The sequence below is a fragment of the Boleophthalmus pectinirostris genome, unplaced genomic scaffold (genome assembly GCF_026225935.1).
Source record: "Boleophthalmus pectinirostris isolate CB_2022bp ecotype Guang Dong unplaced genomic scaffold, ASM2622593v1 HiC_scaffold_2, whole genome shotgun sequence".
NCBI classification, from domain to species: domain Eukaryota; kingdom Metazoa; phylum Chordata; class Actinopteri; order Gobiiformes; family Gobiidae; genus Boleophthalmus; species Boleophthalmus pectinirostris.
This window is the reverse complement of record NW_026571152.1, coordinates 30,682,639-30,703,966: the sequence shown is the minus strand read 5'-3', so window position 1 is coordinate 30,703,966 and position 21,328 is coordinate 30,682,639. Positions and strand designations below refer to the sequence as shown.

Here is a 21,328-nt window from a genome sequence, read left to right as displayed (position 1 = left end):
ATTATATAACTTGCAAAATGCTTTGTCATATCCCCTACAACATTTTTACACTGTGTAATTAAAGTCTCATTCCAAACAGGTTTACCAAGTGACAGTTTACACTGAGTAAAATCAACACTGTTTGAGAAGTGCAAACAAGGACAATGCAGCCGGTGATGAACTCATGACCTATTATATTGGGGCACCAGTGCATTCATGTGGGCAAAGATAGTCCTAGTTTGAGAAGTAGACATGCTGGAACAGGATGATCCTCTGCAGTTTTAAAAAATAAAATGTATCTTATGCTACTGAAATATAATAAATATAGAGAATACTTAATGATGTTGAATACTTATAACATTTGGGAGTACCATCAGTGTGCATAAAAGCAGAACCTGTCTCTGGGCTGAGCTGTGATTAAAAGGGGCCTTCAATTACTCACACTGATTAAAAAAAAAAAAAAAAAAAAAAAAAAAAAAAAAACACTGATTAAATGCAGAGATTGTATCTGATTGCAGGAGAATAATAGACACTGATTGGTGTACATTAGTATATTGTTCTAATTTATAAAACAAGTGGCCAGTGCAATTTCACTTAAAGTGTGTCAGTCATTTTCCACTCAGATGATTGTTATGCCTACATACTCAACAGCTATCAGATACAATCATGCAATGAACCATACCACGCTTTAAACATGCACTGTGTAACTTTTCTTGAACTTTACTTCAGTTCAGTTTAGAGTTCCCACTGCATTGTGCCAATAGAGCCAATAGTTTAAAATGAAGATGGAGTGCAGGTCAGAATTCCAGAGAAGGATTTGTTTTGTTCTATTTTGAACTCACTCACCTTGTCATTGACTAAAAATAAGACATCATTTAAATGATAAGGCAGGCTGTGGTTAGCCAGACTGGTGCCACCTAGTGCCTCTGCTCAATTTCATTTCTCTCCAGGGATTAGGTCAGAAATCGGAACAGAATACACGGTTTGCAAGAACCCCAGAAGTGCAAGTCTGGGCACCAGCCAATCAGCGAAGAGCCATACATTCTGTGTTGGCAACGATTCCCGAGATCGAGGATTTAAAGCCAGAACAAAGAGAATGTTTGGTGAATTTTATCAAGGGGAAAGACGTTATTACCCTTCTTCCTACAGGATTTGGGAAAAGCTTAATATACCAGTTAGCCCTGTAAGCGGCACATTACATACGTCATGACGAACGAACGAATTCTAATGCTGCGATTTCAGACGGTTTCCACGAAGTGAAACCTGCTGATAAATCAGGCTAGGTTGCGGACACATTCCCTGGCAAATAGTGAACAGTTTATTTATTTATTTATTTTTCAAAATGAATTATGGAGCAAAGTCTTCCGCATAGGCAGTAAGTAGGTCACAGGTTGCCCCAGCTCCACTGAAAACGGGTCAAATGCAGATCACACATTTATATACTCATCAATAAAGTGTACCTTAATTACTGAATCATTCGGAAAATTGTATTGAAACAGTTTTATGTAGTTTAACAGGTTTGTTTTTTGTTTATCAGTTGAACACACAAACCCAGCATAAGAAGGCTACACAGCGTGCTCGGATATGAAAAGCAACAAGGCAAAGCTTCATTTTCATTAATGCATCAGCACATAATGGGTCTGTGTTCGTGTCTGATTAGCGCAAACAGGAGCGGCCGGGACATGACCACCCGTGTGTGATGGAAACTAACAGTTAGGCAAATCGACACCACTAATCCCCTCACAAAGATAAGAACTGGTTTGATACACTGATGTAAACTCACCCTTTACACAGTTTGCTACCAGCTTGCCAATGTACCAACTGATTTCAAAAACCCCATGCACAAGTTAGGTTTCTTCCTCACTCTTTATTTGGTTAAAAGATTCTTCGATAAAATGCAGCGCGAGAAAGAGCTGATAATTAAATTTGGAAAGGTATCATTAAACCTGTTCTACCAGTAAGTCGGCAGTTCCAGTTAGTGGGAAAAATGGTTGGCACCAGTCGAGCTATCTGTCTGTTTGGGAAGAATGACGATGAATTTACTCCACATTGTCAAGACGTCGGTCTACCCCATGTCTACAGAGCAGCTGCAGGTGTCGGCTTAGTTCGTACACAAGTGATATTATTGTTCACGCTATGGCTGCGTTGAACATGTCATGAAGGGACCTTTGTTATGAAAAAAGAGGAGGTAATTTGATCAGATTGTGTTTGGCAGAACTGAAGCTAGAATCATTTCAAGGTTTAATGCACCATTGTTCAGATTCATATGTTTGTGAGCTTGCAAGTTTAAAATATTACAACACAATGATTTTGAAATACACTGGCATCTGGCTCAAGACACGGTAAAAAATAAATGATAAAACATACTACTTTTATGGCTACTTTGGTTTAATAAATTGTATGTTTATGTATAATTTTAAAGCCATTTTTAATTAGAACGAAGGAAAATATGCCCTGTATCAAAATCTCTACAGCATATACGTTCAGAAGGGCAAAAGGAAGTATTTTTAAAGCTATTCTGACACAAAAACATTTTGTCGTTGCCAGTTTCCTGCTGACAATCTTAGTTAGTTATTGCCAGTAACTTTTTGGACAATTATTTCCATTAGTACTTTGAAGGTCATTATAAAATGAGCCAGTCATTGTTACACTGCATGTTCATGTGACAAAACACACATGCACGCACACCCCCTCCTTCTCTTTCAACAGTAACAACGTAAGATATGAAGAGAACATGTAATATTCAAATTTTTACAAGGTCAATCCTATCATAGTGTGATAGAAATTAAATATTGAAAAGTAGATCTAATGTTAATATTGTGTCCAAACTACCAACATTTTGTCAAACGCACACAAACAACTCATCCACAAATAAATACTGCAGCTGTGAATTTTTTTTTTTTAAAAAAAAAAAAAAACATATATATACACATATACGCGTGTAAACATAATACCATCATTTCATTCATAACACACAGACAATATGAATTTATTATAATCTAAAGAACAATATTTAGAACTGAAGTGGTCTGTGGTCATTTTTTAGAGATATAGTTTGTAAATTCAAGCTAAATTAGAATTTGGAACAGTTCAAATTTATGCACACATTTAAAAAAAAAAGAAGAAGAAAAAAAAAGAAAAAAAAAACATCAACAAATACGAGATTTCAATAACTTGTATGTAGTTTTATTTTCCGTCCAGTAGAGGGAGGCAAAGATCCGACTGCAGATGCGACTTGAGGACCCTTTCTAGTACTGTCCACATTTCTGTTTTTGCTTGAACAACCTGACAATCACGCCCTGTCATGCACTGAAACTATTATTTTGAAGCAGATTTTTGCTGGTTTAATTTTCAGACATTTAGAGACAAAATCCTCTGATCTGTGAATAATCATGTGTAGATAATCCTCTTATGCGTCAGGCACGTGCGTGGGCACCTCACACCGGCGGAGGACGACAACATGGCGGCCTCCTTGCGCCTGGGTCGTCAGGGGATATTATTTGGGCTAAAATTAAACCAGTTTAATAAATGTGTCTGGGGTTTGCAGTCATGGCAGGAACGCGCAAGACATTTATTTCAGTCCGCCTATTGTCTTGGTAAGTCTTGTCATTGGGGGTTTTAAAAGCAGTGCTGTGTGTCTTTGCAGGCTGGCTGTCACTCTTCGTGATCTTGTATCATGATGCATCTTGATAATTTGATCTGTGCGATGGTGTGTGATATTTATAAACAACAACTCATAGTTTTGGTCAATCGTGATGAAATATGCAACGACAGAAGCAGACATGGGTCATCCAAAGACGTTTCTGAGACCAGATTTGTCAGATTGTCACCTTTAGGCCATTACAAGCTTTTCTAAATGTTGACAAAGCTATTAATGTTTCCTCAGTGGGGAAATTGGTGTCATATATCATTTAGGACCATAAATGTAAAAGGAAATAAACAGTAATAGCCCTGGCTTCACTGCTACATCTACAGGAGTGTCATAGTGTGTGTTTTTGCCATTTTGCTCATCAATCTATGGGAGAACTCTCACAATTTCTTCCATACCACAGGATAGTTTGTCTAGTTTGCAATATTATATAAGCGTAAACCGCATTTCTTTATTGTGTGATGCATTACTTAACTGAGTAATGGGGACTTTGAACCATTTTTGATAGTGTCCAGCAGATGGCAGCAACACACTGCAGCACCAAGAACTCAGATTAATGTTTTGGCACGACCTCTGTCCACTTCATGACCTAAAGTAAACTAAAATAATACCCAGAATTCGGTGCCTTTTTGTGATTTATGCAATTCTGCGCTCAAACACACACCTTTTTATCCACCCACTCCTCCTATTGGTCAGTCTTGATCATGCTGAAAGGGAGTGACGGCTGGATTTTAGTATTTGCAGTGAATTCTGAGCTCCCACGAGAAGCAGGTGGCTTTTGTAGGCTCTTTAACTGTATAATATGATTTGGGATAATATTTAAATCATCTAGACTTGTCTTATTTTTCAGTAAACAATGACAATCAAATCTGTAATTGCTAGAGATATAAGTTGTCTGTCTCTACTGGCTCTGAGCCCATTTTCCTGGTGACCTGTGACCTCCTGAGAAGCTACAGCTGCTTGTGTGATGTTGCCTTCAGGGACAGTACTAGCTCCAGCGCCTCTGTAAACTCTGGTGCTGGCAACATCAGTTACGTAACCGACTTGCCACGGTGGCTCATTCATTGGTTCTGTTTCTGCTCCTCCTGCAAAGTTTAATTTCTTATGCATCTTGGTTCGGAGTGTACTGCCAAAAACGTGGTGCTGTATAAAAATTTCACAACGTCTTTCTTTTGTCCTCAGATAACCCGGCTCCCTTTCTCATTATTTAATTCATACAGTTTCTGTTATGGGGAAAATGGCAGCAGTATAATGTGTATTTGTATATTTGAAGAGAGATTGGCAAATAAAGTGAACTGTTTGTTGTTGTTAACGCTTGTATTTGTCTTTCCAACCTGCAGGGGTCGCCCCACTCAAGGTGCAGATGCCCGCGCTGTCCCCAACGATGGAGGAGGGAAACATAGTCAAATGGCTGAAGAAAGAAGGTACAATTCACAGTGTTATTACTTAAAATGTCTCTTGTCAGCTATTAAGATGGCACTTGATTTGTACCTTGCAAACTCCGTTCACCTGTGTGTTTAAGTTTACCTAGTGTGTACTTCACTTGTATTCCTGTAAAATTAAATGATTAACATAACATAACACATTGCACCTTTTTTTTAAATGTATTTTATTTATACCAAAATCTCAAATATGGTCTAGAGACTAAATTTGTTCAGAGTTGGTCTTTATACAGACATTATATTCTATCAAATATTCCAGTCATAAAACGATATATACGGTCTATAACCTTACACGTGCTGGTGAATTGTTTCCTTTAGCTATGTTTATGCCTTAAACGCGCAGCAGCAGCTTCAGCAGGGGCAGTAATAGTTCCCTGGATGACATCAGTTGGCTGTGTAGGGCAGAGGGCTTGGAGCCGGGAGCACCCACTGGCCCCTTGGTGCTAATTGGCTCAAAGAAACCGCCACTGTCACTGTTCATCACTGCTTAGCAACTCCGCTCAGCCAGGCTCCTCTACCACACTCTCATTTATCATGAGGCAGCAAGTGGGATTCTGATTGGCCGCTGTGCCGTGTTGCCATGTGCCGCTGTGTCAGTGAAAACACCACCGCGAAGATGAATGGATGAATCAAACATTGCTCACTCACTCATGTAAACAAGTTTCTTCTAACCCCAGTGGTGTTTTCTTTTAGCTTAATCGGTTTTTGACTAAAGCATCTAATTTTCACAGTTTTGGGCGATTCTGTTGGTTATTTTTTGGATGAAAACATATGATTTTATAGCAAATATTTGTGGTTATACTCTACTTAGACCTGTCAGGATAACACATTTTGATGTACGATAGATTGTTCAAGAAAATACAGACAATAAATGATATTATTTTAAACAAATTTATGCAGATATAATAACACTAAAGCAGGATAATCCATATAAACTATTTTTAAATATACATAGCATCATTAAAATACATGAACAGCAAGAAATTAAATAGCAGAATTAACCAATATTTACTCTTAGATAGTTATTAACTCAACAGCTTTCATATACTTTTATAATAAGCAGCTACACCAGAATGAGTAAATTAGAAGAGTTGACGATAATAAATGATATTTTTTACATTTTTATTGGCATCCTTACTTTAATATAATATAGTAAACCATCTCCGTAATGCATGTCCATTGACTGTTACTCTGCTTTCCTTTATTTTTAAGTACAATATCCACCACATAGCCACATAACGCCTGTTACAGTGGCTTGTGGGGGCATCTATTTAATGTTCAATAGTACACAGGGCGGCTAACCCCTGGGGTCGTCCCGTGTTAATGCCTCATACAAATCCAATCTGGACTCCGCTACTCCATATTCTCTGGGGTCTCCAACATCAATACTCCCCTCACCCCTGCACATTCTGTTACATCCTCCTGTAACCTTTTCCACTCTTTTCATTTAAAGCAGTCCTCTTCTTCTGCCCAGGTACTTCTTCAGATGCTACACAATGCATTCAATTAAAAAAATATATAATGTGTGGTGTAGTGTTTGCCAGGAAATTATGGCTGCAAATAACAATTATTATAAGTATTTGACCTGTCAGGGATTTTTTTAGTCAACTAGCCAAACAAATAATTCCCTTGTACATTGACATTTTAAAACTGAATAATAGACTGTAGGAATCTAAATATATTTATGAGTAAAGTGTACTCATAAAATAGTCATTTTGATGTAATAATAACTTTTTACTTCTAATAAAACATCATTCAGTATGTGTTTTATAGTCTATATAGTCCAGAAAACAATGATCATAATCAGAGTAAATTTTATTCCTAGCGGGCAAAATTCACAAGCTAGGAACTTGCTTTATTATGGTGCAAAATAAAACAAACAATATAAAATAAAAATAAGGCCATGCATTAAAATAAGGTGAAAAATAAACTACATTATGGAGCTCAACAGTGACCAGAAAAGTTCCATTTATTTTTCCCTTAGACTTTTTGAAAAAAATTAAATACTAAGGGTCTAACCAACTACATGAGGCAATTTTAAGTCCAAAAACATTTACGTGCTTTAATAGCTTTGTGGTTTATAAAGTTTCAGAAACAAGTTTTAAATCAAATTATAGGTCTTGTGGCCATTAGTTACCACATAGCTGATTAGCCCTGAGAAAGGTTGCAAACTTTTGATATTAATTATTTCCTGAACTTCTATGGGAAATTCACTTCAGGAACCGCGGCTGAGGCGGTCGCTGTTGAAATCCATACAAAACAAAATATACAGTATGGGCAGAAGAACAAAAAACAAAAATAAATATTGATGCAAGTGGGTTAATTACAGCTGTTGTGACAGTGACTGGTACTATAAAGTGGCATGTTACAGTGAATATCGATGATAAACAATAATATCGAAACCAAACCATAAAGCAGAATTATTTTAAAAATTAATACAATTCTCATTAGTACAAAGAAAATGTACCCAGGATAAAAATTAGCCCCCAAAAATTAATATATTGAATAAGTCAATATATTATTTATTGTGACAGGCTGAGGTGTTGAGTGTGTTACAGTGTTTATGAATACAACGGCAGAGGGGGAAGAAATTGGTCCGATAATGAAATTCTAATTATCAAATGATGGTTCTCATTATTTTAACACTCAACTGGTCACACTTATTCCAGTTCATTTTTGCAGCTCTACAGAAAATGCCCAAAAGTGTCATTCGCCTGTTAGTCTTTATTGATCCTTGAGGAAAATGATTTGAAATATTTGAATTTGTTACAAGACAGTATTGATCTGGAACACGCATTTCCGTTACAAATGACCTTTGAAGCTGACATGGACACTCTTTCTTTGTATTTGTGGTTAATAACATCCTTTCGTCAATGCAGCGCTCCAGTCAAAGGTTGCTCAAACTACCCAAGCTTAAAACTAAAATAAGACCAGATGAAATAAGCCAGCACATGCTAATTGCCATCCTGTGAGAAAGAGGTAATATATTCTGTCTCTCCTGTGTTGGACCTTTGGGAATCTGTGGGTTAGAAGTAGGCAGAGATCCAAGCTCCTATCAGATACGCTACATTTCCATATCGCACATTCTTTCCCATGAAATCTTGATTAGGCATTTGATAAACAAGGCTCGAGTCAAAAGCTTCCTAAGTTTTCGTTTTGTCCCTAAATGACGTTAAATTTGTTCAGTGCCAGACAAGTTCAAGAAACCCTGGTGGATCTAATATATTGAGTTTGTGTGTGTGTGTTTTCTACTTTTGCAGGTGAAGCAGTAGCAGCAGGCGATGCCCTTTGTGAAATAGAAACAGATAAAGCGGTGGTTACCATGGAATCCAATGACGACGGCGTACTGGCGAAGATATTGGTGAGTGAACAAACAAGGGCCATGTTTGTTTTGTGCTTATGGTAGGGATATCTCTTCCTTTATTATTGTGTACACATGGTGGTGGTGGTTATTCAATGATTCACGTGGTCATGAAAATGATTTACAAAGGTTCATTTAATGACACGCAGTAAAACATGCACAGAATAGTACCTTTTGTAGTCGATTTCAAATAAACTGCTGCTGTTTCCTCTGTTCCCTCAAACAACTTCATTTAGTAATTGCTCTCCCACAGCAGAAACTCCATTTATAAAGATGATTTTATTTTATTTTTTTTTGTAAACAGTACTAAATTAAAGCAATTTTTGCTTCATTACGTTATACTTACTTGATGTGGGGTTTATGGTAATATTTAATTATTGAAAATAGGAGTACATCGATCCAGCTTTTTCAATTCCGATACTGATTCCACTACTATAACTTTAAGTATGTATCTATAGCAACTGCTGCCAGAACAGAGACGAACAGCATTTATTTATTTAAAAGAAGATTATCATAAGACAAAACTGTTCTGAAATGTGTTATGGAGCTGTTATTTTTTTTTTTTCCGCAAGTAACTACAGAACAACTAGCCTGATTCATCAGCCGGTTTCACTTCGTGGAAACTGTCTGACCTCGCAGCATTAGGATTTTTGTTTGCTCGACGGGAGGCGGGTACTTTTTTATTTAACCAATCGCTGCTATTTGGTTGTGACGTATGTAATGCGCCAAATCCCGTAGGAAGAAGTGCAATAACATCTTTCCCCTTGAGAAAAGTCACCAAATATACTCTTTGTTCCGGCTTTAAATCCTCGATCGTCAATCGGCTTCATCTACATCCATCTCGACCTCTTTGTTTACTGTTGTGCTGTACCACAAAAGGGACCCAGACAGGCACTTGAGTTTGACATCATGGCTTCACAGCTCTTCGCTGATTGGCCGGTGCATGGTCTTCAACTTCTGGGATTCTTGCAAACCGTCTACTGCAGGGGTCTCCAACCTGTAGCTCGGGAGCTACCGGTAGCTCTATAAGTAGCTTGTAACTGTCCCTTGCCATGGCTCGTATGTATACTTTATTTCTTGGATTGCTAAAATTAGTAGCTCTCTGGAATTTTAAATTTGTAAAGGTTGCTCACTGGAGGAAAAAGGCTGGAGACCCATGGTCTAGTGCACAGGTGTCAAACATAAGGCCCGGGGGCCAGATCCGGCCCTCCAAGACCTTTAATGTGGCCCTTGGGTGATTTTCTACTAAAATATTTTAATTATATTTTCTATTAAAATCTTGTTAATTTTCTGTGGTGTTTATCACAGCAGCGTCTCCAGTGTCTCTGTGCGTGGCCCCTCCCACCAGAGCAGCACAAATGAAGACTTGTCTCTTTCCAAACGCTCTTAAAGGACGATCGTTTTGACTGTTGACCGTGACACCCTCATCAGAAAAATGTCCAACATGAGAAAAGTGGAGCCAAGTGCAGGATTTTCGACTTATTCCTATTTACACACAAGTTCATGTTAAAACAATTGTGTTGAAATTGAATTTTTCTTAAAGTTCCAGGTTGTTCATAATATTATAATATTACAATAAGAAAGAATTCATCAATTAAAAAGATTTCTGTAATAGATTTGTGTTTCTCTGCACAAATATTTGAAATTATTGTTATTTTTGGGGTTTATGACATGAGTTTTCTGATCCGGCCCCTTTGGGATCAAAGTAGGTTGGATACGGCCCCCGGAACAAAATGAGTTTGACACGCCTGGTCTAGTGTATTCCGATCTCTGACCTATAGTCGCTGGAGAGGAAGGAGATTGAGCAGAGGCACTAGGTGGCGCCAGCCTGGCTACAGAATAACTTCCATCAGTGTAAATATCCAACCAGGATATTCGCTGAACCGATATTTGGAAGCCAATATCCGTTCCAGCAATTTTTTCAGGATCTGCTGATATTTGATACCAATATTATTGTATCGGTGCATTCCTGATTAAAATCTTAAATACAGCTCGTAATACCATATATTTTATCCTACTGTTCATATTAACACACTTCCATTATTCATTTTTATTCAATTGTTTTTGTTTTATTTTAGAGAATTATGTTCACAATCATGCCCACAAAAACAGCTGTAAAAATAAACCATACACAAGCCACATTTCCATAAGTTCTGCCTTTAGACTCCTTGCTCCTTGATTGTGTAACGCGGGCTGTCCCATTCCCTGCGCTAATTGGCTCTGCCTGTTTCATCTCCTCCCTGTGTAATGTGACAGCAGTGTCCAGCAGTGATTCCAGTCCTCACACTCCATCCCCCATTGTTCTGTTTGTGCTTTGAATTTTTAATGGCCTGTCAAAGAAACCACCATCCGTTACCTCTCATTTGGTCTGCACGTTCAAGTACCGAAAGGAAAGCAATAACATTCTTTCATCATTGTTTATTGATCTCAGGGAAATTCTCATCCACCATGTAAAGCCTGAGGAATGGTGCATTATTTACTCACATTTGTGGCAGCTGGGATTTGTTCTTGTCATGTGTTTAGCAGCAAATAATTTTAAAACTTAATGACTGGAATTTGTCAAATATTCCGGTCAGTAATGGGCCGGGAAATGAAGTTGGTAATGACAATATAATACTGTATCTAAAAATATCTGAAATTGTAAGACTGAAAAGGAAGATTAAACAAAGCATTTAACTTTTAATGGAAGATAGGAGTGGAATTTAATAATAAGTTTTCTTCTTCCAACTCCTTTTGGATCTTAAATTAATTAAAAATATATGTAAAACGTATGTTAAGTGTACCGGATATATGTATGCTTACTAAGTATGATAATTATTTGCTTGCAATTAGAGCTTTGTGTTGCATTTTTTTTTTTTTATCTTAAATGAATTTCAATATATATATAATGTATGTTAAATGTACTGGATATATGTATACTTACTACTTATGATAATTATTTGCTTGAAATTAGCACTTTGATAACGCTCTATAAATGAAGTTTGATTTGATTTGAAATGAATAAATAAAGATATGAAAAATAAAGATAGGGCCATGGTTTCCAATTACAAATATAAGGGTTATGTAAAACAATCTATCAAAAATGTGCTAAATTCACCTTAGAAAAAACTTAATACTTGTGGCCAATAGGAAGACGATAAACCAACAGATGTTCAGCTTTGAGTACAGGTCTGAGCTCGCTGGCACTATAGAAAACCATGTTATTTTAAATTAAGCCTGAATTAAAGCTACAGCTTAGTAATATTAATATTAGTTATCATTTAGTGTCATGCCCAAGAGCACAGTAGCAGTATGAATGTTTCTTGCAGACATCAAGCGTCAATGTTTGATATATTGTTGCTGTATTTAATTGACCAAAAATATATTTCAAAGAATCTATTCATAAAAATCATCAGTTATTTGTCTGGTTTTGTGCTGTTACTTATCTAATTTCCATCCCATTCCTCTCGTTTACATTCCCTTACTCCATACTGGTCTTGGCTACTACGAGCACGAGGCAGTTTCCATGACAACCGCCCAAGAACTGGGGGTAGGGTCTTCTGCGGCTGGAGCTTGGCAAAGAAAGATGGTCTGTATTAGATAAGCCCCCTGAGCGCTCTCCCCTTCTTATTCATGGAAAGCAGAGTTATTAAGAAAAAACAACATTTAGCTGGCTCGAGGACGGCGTTCTGACTAATACAGCGTCCACACTCTCGGGGTCAAAGTTCATTAGCTTATCAAAGCGTAGCACACCTTCCCAAACATGTTTTTAATTTTGAGATAATTACTTGCTTGTGGAGGGCCTACGGCAAAACGGGCATATACCGCGCTCTGTAGACATTATTTATGGGGGTCAACTGCCACAATGGCCCTCCTCCAATTTGAAAGCACCGCTCTCGGGGTGTTGGGCGGGCAGTGCGTATGGATTGTGCCTATATTGAGATGTTGACTTGGGGGGTTGAGACCCCAAAGAGCAGATTACTGTATCTCATCATAGCCTTACCGCTGTGCTCTGCCATGACCCTGTGGGCGCCAATCTGAAAATCTGCCCTAGATGTAATCAATCAAACCCCATATAGGAAAGTGCAAGCAAGGCATTCATAAACAGGTCTTTTCATTGGTTGGTTGAGCGTGGACGAAACTGAACCCACAAAAGAATGAAGAACATATATTTTTTAAACACTTCGGAGCGTGGTGGAATGGTATGTGAGTGAAACTAAACTGGAAATAACAAAGACATTAATCTTTTTGAGTTCACCTTCCTTCTTCACCTCTGCTGTTGATTTTAACAGCCATCTGTCTTTCTAATGGATGTGAGCTTGTATGGGAATTTGTAGTATGTTTAATTTTTCATAGTGTCTTCCCTGATGACATGTTAACGAGCTGAAACAAATGTTGTTTTTAATTATAATTACTTTGCATCATCCTGTAATGAGTGAATATGAACAAATGAACAGTGTTTTGCTCTCAAGCCAAAGTCACAAGGAGAATGAGCTTTGTGTTTTGTGTTGCCAAATCCTGTGACAAACAAACAAAAAGAACTATCGAGTATGTAATATGTCCTCAGGATTAGGGATGCACCATTCCATACCAATTTTTAGATACTACTATGACCTAGGGATGTAACAATAACCGAAGTATCGTGATATCGTTTCGTGAAAAGTCTCACAAAATATATCCAACAACATCATGGGCTCTCACAATCTATATCGAATTACAAGTTCCTTTGCTTAAATGCATGGTTTTATAGTAGCAACAGTTTATGAACACATGAAACTACTCAGGATTAGGGATGCACCGTTCCATCTTTTTCAGTTCTGATACCGATTTTTGATACTGATGTGACTTAGGAATGTAACAATAACCGAAATATCATGGTATCGTATAGTTAAAAGTCTCTCAATAATATATGGGCTCTCACAATATATCAAATTTCAAGTTGTTTTTTTTTTTGCTTAAATGCATGATTTTATAGTAGCAATAGTTTATGAACATCAGAAACTACATATCCCATGATTCATTTCAGTATAGACAACACGAAGAGATATGTTTTTTACTTGAATTCTTGGGATTATGACGGAAATAATTCACACCAAAATCTTGTCAAGGTATTTTAAAGGCAAAAAAAGTGTTCCATCTACAATTATATTAGCCTCTCCAAAATATCACAATAAATATCGTAGATGTGAGATGCATATCGTGATAATATTGTACCGAGAGATTTGGATATTGTTACATCCCTACTGCAGGGTAGCCGTGGGGTCTTAAAAGTCTTAAAAAGGTCTTAAATTTCATGTTCCTAAATGAAGGTCTGAAAAAGTCTTAAGTTATGTTGTCCAAGTCTCATTTTTTTCACAAAGGTCTTTATTTCATTAGCCTATATTTAACGTAAAATCATGTAAAGTGAATGAACGTCTAATTTGGAGTATACTTTGGTGTCATCAGTTGAGTGGGGGAAGATGTTGGATGGATCATGGGGAAGTGTAGGTTTAATCCACAGTGGCTCTTAGATTCTAGATATAGTACAGTAATTGGTTGGTCATTATTAAAATTGGATCTGGTGTTTGTCGCCTGCATAATGGGTGCGATGTTGGTCTTAATTTTCATTTAAGTGGTCTTAAAAAGGGCTTTAAAAAGTCTTACATTTGGAGCAGTCAAACCTGGGGATGCCCTGTACTGTGACTGGTAACTGATAATCAACCAATACAGAAAATAGCTTTTACTGTATTTAAAGCAAAAATAACAAACTGCTTGAATATATTTTGTAGCTATGTCGGTAGTATCTTTATATTCCTTCAAGTAACTACAGAACTACTCAAAATAAAAGTTCATTGTGAGACTTTCAGGTCCAACTACGACCAGAAATAGTTTTATCACGTCAATTTATGAACTCAACCAGGAAGCCAATATCTGATTCAGCAAATGTCTCAGCTCCAACCAGATTTAAAAACAATCACAACTACACCTGGTATGCTCCTTTATTTTCGGATGATTGTTTTTAAATCTGGTTTGAGTACATATAACCTTTTAACTAAGCCAACTTTCCAAACTGAGACAAAAACACATCTTTTACAAATATTTTTAGAATCTCTTGAAAGCATACAGCATTTCTGGGCTAGTCAGAGCTGCACATTTAACTGCCCTTCGCTGTTTACTGCCTGTCCGTGATCTTTTGCCCTCCAAATATTAAATGTTTTATCTACACATCAAGGATAACCACTACTAATGTGAATGCAGCCGCAAATGCCAGTACTGAAAAGCACATTCAGTGTAAGTGATCCCAAAGAGCTCTTCATAAGTACCTTAACACTGTCAACAATTCACTTGAAATGTATTAAAAGCCTTTGTTGTATCATTAGCGTTTAGCGGGGTCCCTTAAGAGGCATTTTCACCACATCAGTCTGTTTCCACTGATGCAATAAAACTATTAAATGTGTGGGTCTGGCAGGCATGGCTCCTGTCTATTTATATCATCAGAAAACTGTGTATGAATGTGGGAATATCTATCACAGTTCACTGCACATGTTCATTCTTAAACGCCGGCTCATTCATGTAGAACAGAACCTCACCACTGTCAGCCTACAATCAGGGCAGTCCTTATTATGTCCATGGATGTAAAACATATTAGAGTATCAGGGAGAATGCTGCAGCAGTTGTTTTAAAAGGCCGATATTACTACACATGTTTCATTTACACATGTTTGACACAAAGCCAGAATATTTAGGCTGAGTTCTCTTAAACAGAAAGGGGTGTAGTGGGCGTGGTACGCAGGAGTACACCGTCCACTGACTTCTCCCGATGTGAGATATAAAAAAAATTACAAATATAAAATAGCTAGAACTTAAATGTCAAACTGGAGCTACTGACAATGGTGAAAACAAGCTGCATAGGCTCATGATATCTGCAGGACTGTTCTATAGTGACCTGAGACATGAGGGGACCAGGACTGAACCGCAAGTCTAAAACAGGACTTGAACCAGGACTTGAACCAGGACTTGAACCAGGACTTGAACCAGGACTTGAACCAGGACTTGAACCAGGACTTGAACCAGAACTTGAACCAGAACTAAAAATAGGACTAAACCAGGACTAAAACAAGACTAAAACAGGTTCTCACTCTCTCTCTCTCAAGTCCAAGATTAGACCTGGTTTAGACCTGGTTCAATCCTGTTTTAGTCCTGGTTCAGTCTTGGTTTAGTCCTGGTTTAGAACTGGTTTACTCCTGGTTTCATCCTGGTTCAGTCCTGGGCACAGAACAGATTTATGTTCTGTAGGTGATTATGAATGGGTTTATGGCATCATTTTGAGTAAAAAAAACATAAAATCTTATTTGCGCCTTTTATGTTTGTACTGAAAGTAAGATTTTTGTTAATAAACCAACATCTATATGGGGTAGGTGGGAGGGATTCATGATGTCATGAATCACGTACCCCCCACTTAAAAAATCACCACTACACCACTGCAAACAGATAACACACATGGCACTTCTGCCATGTGGTAAAACAGAAAGTGGTAAAACAGAAAGTGCTCCACTGTGTTTTTTAAACTCCATACACCTTCCCCTGAATCATTTGGTCATTTTGATCTGAGCCCTGGAATTGACAATCTCTGCTGAACTAAAGGTTAAAGATTGCATGAAAACTATCAGTACATGACATCACAAGGTGGAACAGAGCATTTTGAGCTTTGGAGATGCAGACAGATTATAATGCAGAATTACTCAAATGTGTGAGAATGAAAAAAAAAAAACACAACTCCAGCTGTGTTTTTGAGGAGGCATCTTTGAAGTCTTTTAAATTAAATGTCCAAAAAGAAATTGTAACAAGTTTAGATGCATTTTATTTGTAGATCTTCTCTATTTAGAAAGTCCCTGTAGAATAGAAATGACTGTTTGACTACTAAATAAAATTATTGTTATTATTATGTTACTGCAGCCCGTGGTGTTAACCTTTTATTTTTACTTGAGCACACATTTAGGATTAATGCAGTCCAGTTCTTCGATTTTGTCCCATGACCATTTGATGGCAGTGTTGAGCTCATCTCTCAAAGGTATTCATCTACTGTGCATTCTAGTCATGCCCAACTTTAGAACATCTCTACAAGTGTAAATAAACAAGTTATTTGCATATCTCTAGTAAAATATGGCATATGGAATGAGTCTAGTAATTTGCGCGTGATTACCATTTTTGAAGCTGAGGGGTCTTAAATAACACTGATAAATACGCTTCTCTATATGCCATATTAATATTTATCACCATAAAGATAAAAAGTAAACTCTTATTTTCGTAAAGGTCTAGTCCTTTAAATGCCAAAGCAGCAGGTCTATATTTCCAGGAGAGTTTATTAATGAGACTTTGCATTGCTCCTTTTACATTAGCTGTATTGCTTAACAGTACATCACATTACATCAGAGTTGCTTTTCTCATAATGCTGCTGTAATTCTAATTAAGTATTATTTCAACTCTCATTCATCACCTCTTCGCAGACAAGCAGGGAATGAACGAGAGGCACTAGAATTATAGCTGTAAGCGTGCAGCTATAGGTTAATGCTGTCATGACTAAAATTTGACACTCAATACTGCTTCATTACAAAGGAATGGACTTGATATTCAGTACTGACTTTGAACGCAATGAGGAGGAAAAAAAAAAAAAACACTATCTAGGCAACAGACTTTCAACATTACATCATTCTTCTTACCATCCGGTGTTATATGTGTGTAATCCCTCAGTCGTCCAGGTAGGGTCTATAGTGGTCCATGGGCGTATAGTCTATGTCAGACCTGGGCATTGTAAAGCTCCCAGGCCACATACTGAGTGGCCCATTTAATCTAATTTGAAATTACAAAATAAACATATTTTATAATCTTACGATCTAATCTTAGGGACTAAAGCTACATTGCTTTTATTTTAGAGGTGTTTTAATTTTTTTTTGAAGGGCAATCTCTCCTTTTCATTGCTTAGTCATGGAGAAAAATCCCGCACACCTTCTTACTTGCTAATTGTGAGATGTATTAGGACAAACCATGCAATGTTTCAACACTAGGCCTTCATCCGGTAAACGACCTAGTGCTGAAACATTGTACGGTTTATCCAAGTAAATCTCACTATTTGCAAGTAAGACAATGTGTGGGATTTTTCATTATAGTCTTGGGCTGCTCCCTCTCCTCCAATTCACGCATCTCAATTAATGTGCAAAGTTCTCATTCTTTTATATCACTGCTTAGTCATAACATAAACTCTTACCAGTCTTACCAGCTTGTCAAATGCTATTTGCTGCATTTTTTAATTAAAAAATACCATTAATATTATGCAGAATTGAGTTAAGCATTTTGGCCCGGCCCTCCACAATATTTTCTGTTTCTCATGTGGCCCCATGGAAGAAAATAAGTTAAAGTTCATTCTAAAGCAGGAGAGCTCAAACTTATGTTGCATTTGATGTAGATGTGACTGAGCCTCACACCTTTTACTGTAATAAGGTCTGGAACATTCATGTTAAGTCTGTATCACATCCAAGTGTTTAAATTCTGATAGAATGTGACTTTTTTAGTATTAATACTAGTTCTAGTATTGATTAGTATCAGATTTTTGATAATTTTGACAAACCTACTGTATGTTACTTGCTCATAGTTCTGTTATTTCAAGTGGCTCTAATAATAACTCAGTAAATCTGGGTCTTTCCACTGGTGAGCACAGGTGTTCTAATCTCACTCTTGTTTCCAATCCAGTTCATATCTGTGCTTATTTTTTATTGAGGGGGTGGTGCTTAGTTTACTGTTTCATGGGGCTTAGGTCTTGTGTGAATATAATTACCATGATCTGTTTTTTTGTATGTTAATCTCTGTAATAATTTATTTTCCAGACATTGTGGTAATATAGTAGAACAATTCAGTGATGTGATTTGTTGAAAATGCCAGATACAATTGGGATTTGAAATACATTTTTCACCTTTAACAACACTAAAACTTATAATTGCCAATTTAATATTTAATTACGGCCTGGACCAAAAGTACACACTTGTTTAAATATATTGTGGAACTAAATGCCAGCGGTTATAAATGCATTGATTTTTGCTGTTGCTCCACCTTCTATCTTCTCTTGTGATTTGTTTCTCATTTTCAAATTTCTCGTCTAGCCAAGACCTTTTTGAGAAGTAGTTCTGTGTCGATCCCTTTTTCACAAGAGATGAAATTAAGCAAACCGTCCCAGTGCACGGAGACTGGCCTTTCATTTACTCTGATCAATACAGAGTGAGGAACAACACCTTGCTCTGGGAGAAGGGAGCACTGGCAGTGGATTTGGCTTTCCAAAGTAACAAGATAGTGAATCAATGGCTGACAGCTATCAACAGCATGAAAATACATCCAGCGTACTCCAGGAGCCCTCTACCTTCACAGTTGTGCTTCTGCCTGGTTTGTCAGGGACCAGAGCAATAGGGTTTGTAATGAAGTGATGGAAATTGAATGGGTTTAGGGTCCCGTAAGATTAATAGAGCCTTTTTAGTGTTTGAAAAATGTGGACTGTAAGAGCATTGTGGTACTACAGGTTGAACAGCGTCATAAAATGTAATGGCAAGAGAGGCTATAAAGAAAGTACCTGTAGCAAATAGCAGTTTTGTCCCTACTCATGTCTTTGTGTTGTTGAAGCATAGACAGTATAAAGAAGTGAACCAAGGAAACGTGTTGTCATCCATAGTGTACAGCTCCAGTCAATTGAAAAAAAATTAAATGAAGCAGTTATAGAGGCAAATTTGGAGCAGAGTTTCGTATTAGGTACAGGTGTAACTTTACACAAAAGTCACGGTTTGGTACGTACCTCAGTTTTGAGGTCACGGTTCGGTTCATTTTTTGTACAGGGAACAAAATGCAACACCATTTGCTTATTTTTTTGATTTTTTGTGTGTTTATTAAACCAACAATTTGTTTTAACATTATACAAACGGGAAAATAAAATAAATGCAAAGTGCTGTTTGATATTACTAATAAGTTAAATAAAATATTCTCAAATAAGCAACAAATGTATGATTTTTTTTTATTATTTATTTTATTTTTTTATGTATTCCTTGTAAACAGTAAACAAAACTTTTCAAAAAGTAAAATGCAACACTAACAGTTCCAGCATTAACTTGTACTCAATCTTCATATTTTTGGCCGAAAAAAAAACAACTTGTCATTACATGCCGATGAAAGGCGAAAGTGAAGACCAGGGCATGATGACCGTAAGTCTGCAAGGATTCAAGTGGTTCGGAGGGATGTAGTCAAGACAAGGGACAATTGTTGTCAAGGCGGCTGGTCTAACTATAAAGCACTACTGGAAACACTGCCATCCCAATCATGGACGGGTTCCTTGTGAATATTAAAGAACATATACATACACAAATTGTGCAAACTCACTCATACACAGCCCTGCACCGAACCGAACTTCCCGGTTTGGCACAAATACATGTACACCCCTACAGTAGTATTAGGAATAGGAATTGATTTACAGACAAAATAGAAAAAATAAAAATGCCACCTTTTACCTTTTGGTAGAGACTATCTACATAATTCTAGTGAAGGTGGAGTTTAAAAACACAGTGGAGCGATTTCTGTAGTACCACTTGACATTACTAGGTGGAACAAAGCGTTTATCTGTTTGAGAGAAGAAGTCACCCTAAATATGCAGGGTTTGTGTGTTAAACGTGTGTGTGTGAACGAAGCAAAACAGAACTCCTGGTATGTTTTTGATGAGGAAACAACATTATATTGGAGATCAGAAGCGTACTATAGCATATTATAGTACCTTTTAAGTGTTTTAAGTTACATCCTAAATCATGTTGGTGCCTTGTTTCTCTCAGATGGAGGAGGGCAGTCGGGGCGTGAGACTGGGCACTCTCATCGCCCTCATGGTGGAGGAGGGTCAGGACTGGAAGCAGGTGGAGATGCCCCCTCCTGAAGCTGCTGCGCCATCTGAAGCTGCCCCTGCCCCAGAAACCACGGCAACCGCACCAACACAACCCCCCACTCCAAAACACACGTCTGGACCGTAAGTTACAACTACATCTACTGTGCTAATGTGTGTTCATCATAATAATTGTATTGTTTTTCTTTCATCTAATATTTAGTGGAATGTACTTTTTAAAATCTTTAAGTATTGACAGCAGGTTGGCAGATGGATGTACAACTGCAGTCTGTTCAGTGAAAAAAATTGGACCATGAAATGCACCATTGACCCAAAGACTAATGGCTGCCAGATAGCAAAAATAATGTACCATAAAACATGTCAAAATGAATACACAGGCTACATGCTAAAGAACTTTGACAATTAAATATGATTGACAGTATGTAGGAAAATAAATTATGCTGTTAGCTAATTATAATATAAGCATGATATTCAAAATTTTACAGATAGATTTTTGTCGGCTTCGTACTACAACCATGTACTGTACAAAGAAGTGGACTAAGGGAGCGAATTTGGAGCTGAGTTTCATATTAGGAATAGGAATTTATTCATGTACAAAATAGCAAAATAAAAACATCAGGATCATGTAGAGCGAGTTAATATGATCATTTTAAAAGCAAAGCAACAGTTAGAGAGAGATGTGTGACAATTTTTCAACATAAAGTCATTGGAGCCAGAAACTTCCCCTAATGCTGTGCAAATAATTGAATTTTGATCGCAATTTTGATTTGTGTGTCAAACTATTTCCAAACTCATATAATCGAGTTGAAACAATTTAAAGCTTAGCAAAGTTTATTTTGGCATATTTTTTATATAAATAAGTGCTGTATTTTCCAGACTATAAGTCGCTCCAGAGTATAAGTCGCACCAGCCAAAAAATGCAGCCAGCCAAAAAATAAGATGCACTTTTTGGGGAAATGTATTTTGTAAAATCAGAGACCAGGAACCAACATTTCATCTTGAAAGGCAAGTTACAGTAAC

At 37.2% G+C, this 21,328-nt stretch overlaps 1 protein-coding gene across 1 annotated transcript in view; it reads left to right on the top strand.

Moving 5' to 3' along the window:
* The first annotated feature begins 3,421 nt into the window (after window positions 1-3,421).
* pdhx (pyruvate dehydrogenase complex component X) overlaps window positions 3,422-21,328 on the top strand; it is a 38,374-nt gene continuing 20,467 nt past the window's right edge. The window contains exons 1-4 of the mRNA XM_020934919.2: window positions 3,422-3,575; window positions 4,969-5,052; window positions 8,331-8,431; window positions 20,244-20,431. Coding sequence (XP_020790578.1) covers window positions 3,440-3,575; window positions 4,969-5,052; window positions 8,331-8,431; window positions 20,244-20,431 — 509 coding nt within the window. The 5' untranslated portion in view covers window positions 3,422-3,439. The remainder of the gene's footprint in view (window positions 3,576-4,968; window positions 5,053-8,330; window positions 8,432-20,243; window positions 20,432-21,328) is intronic.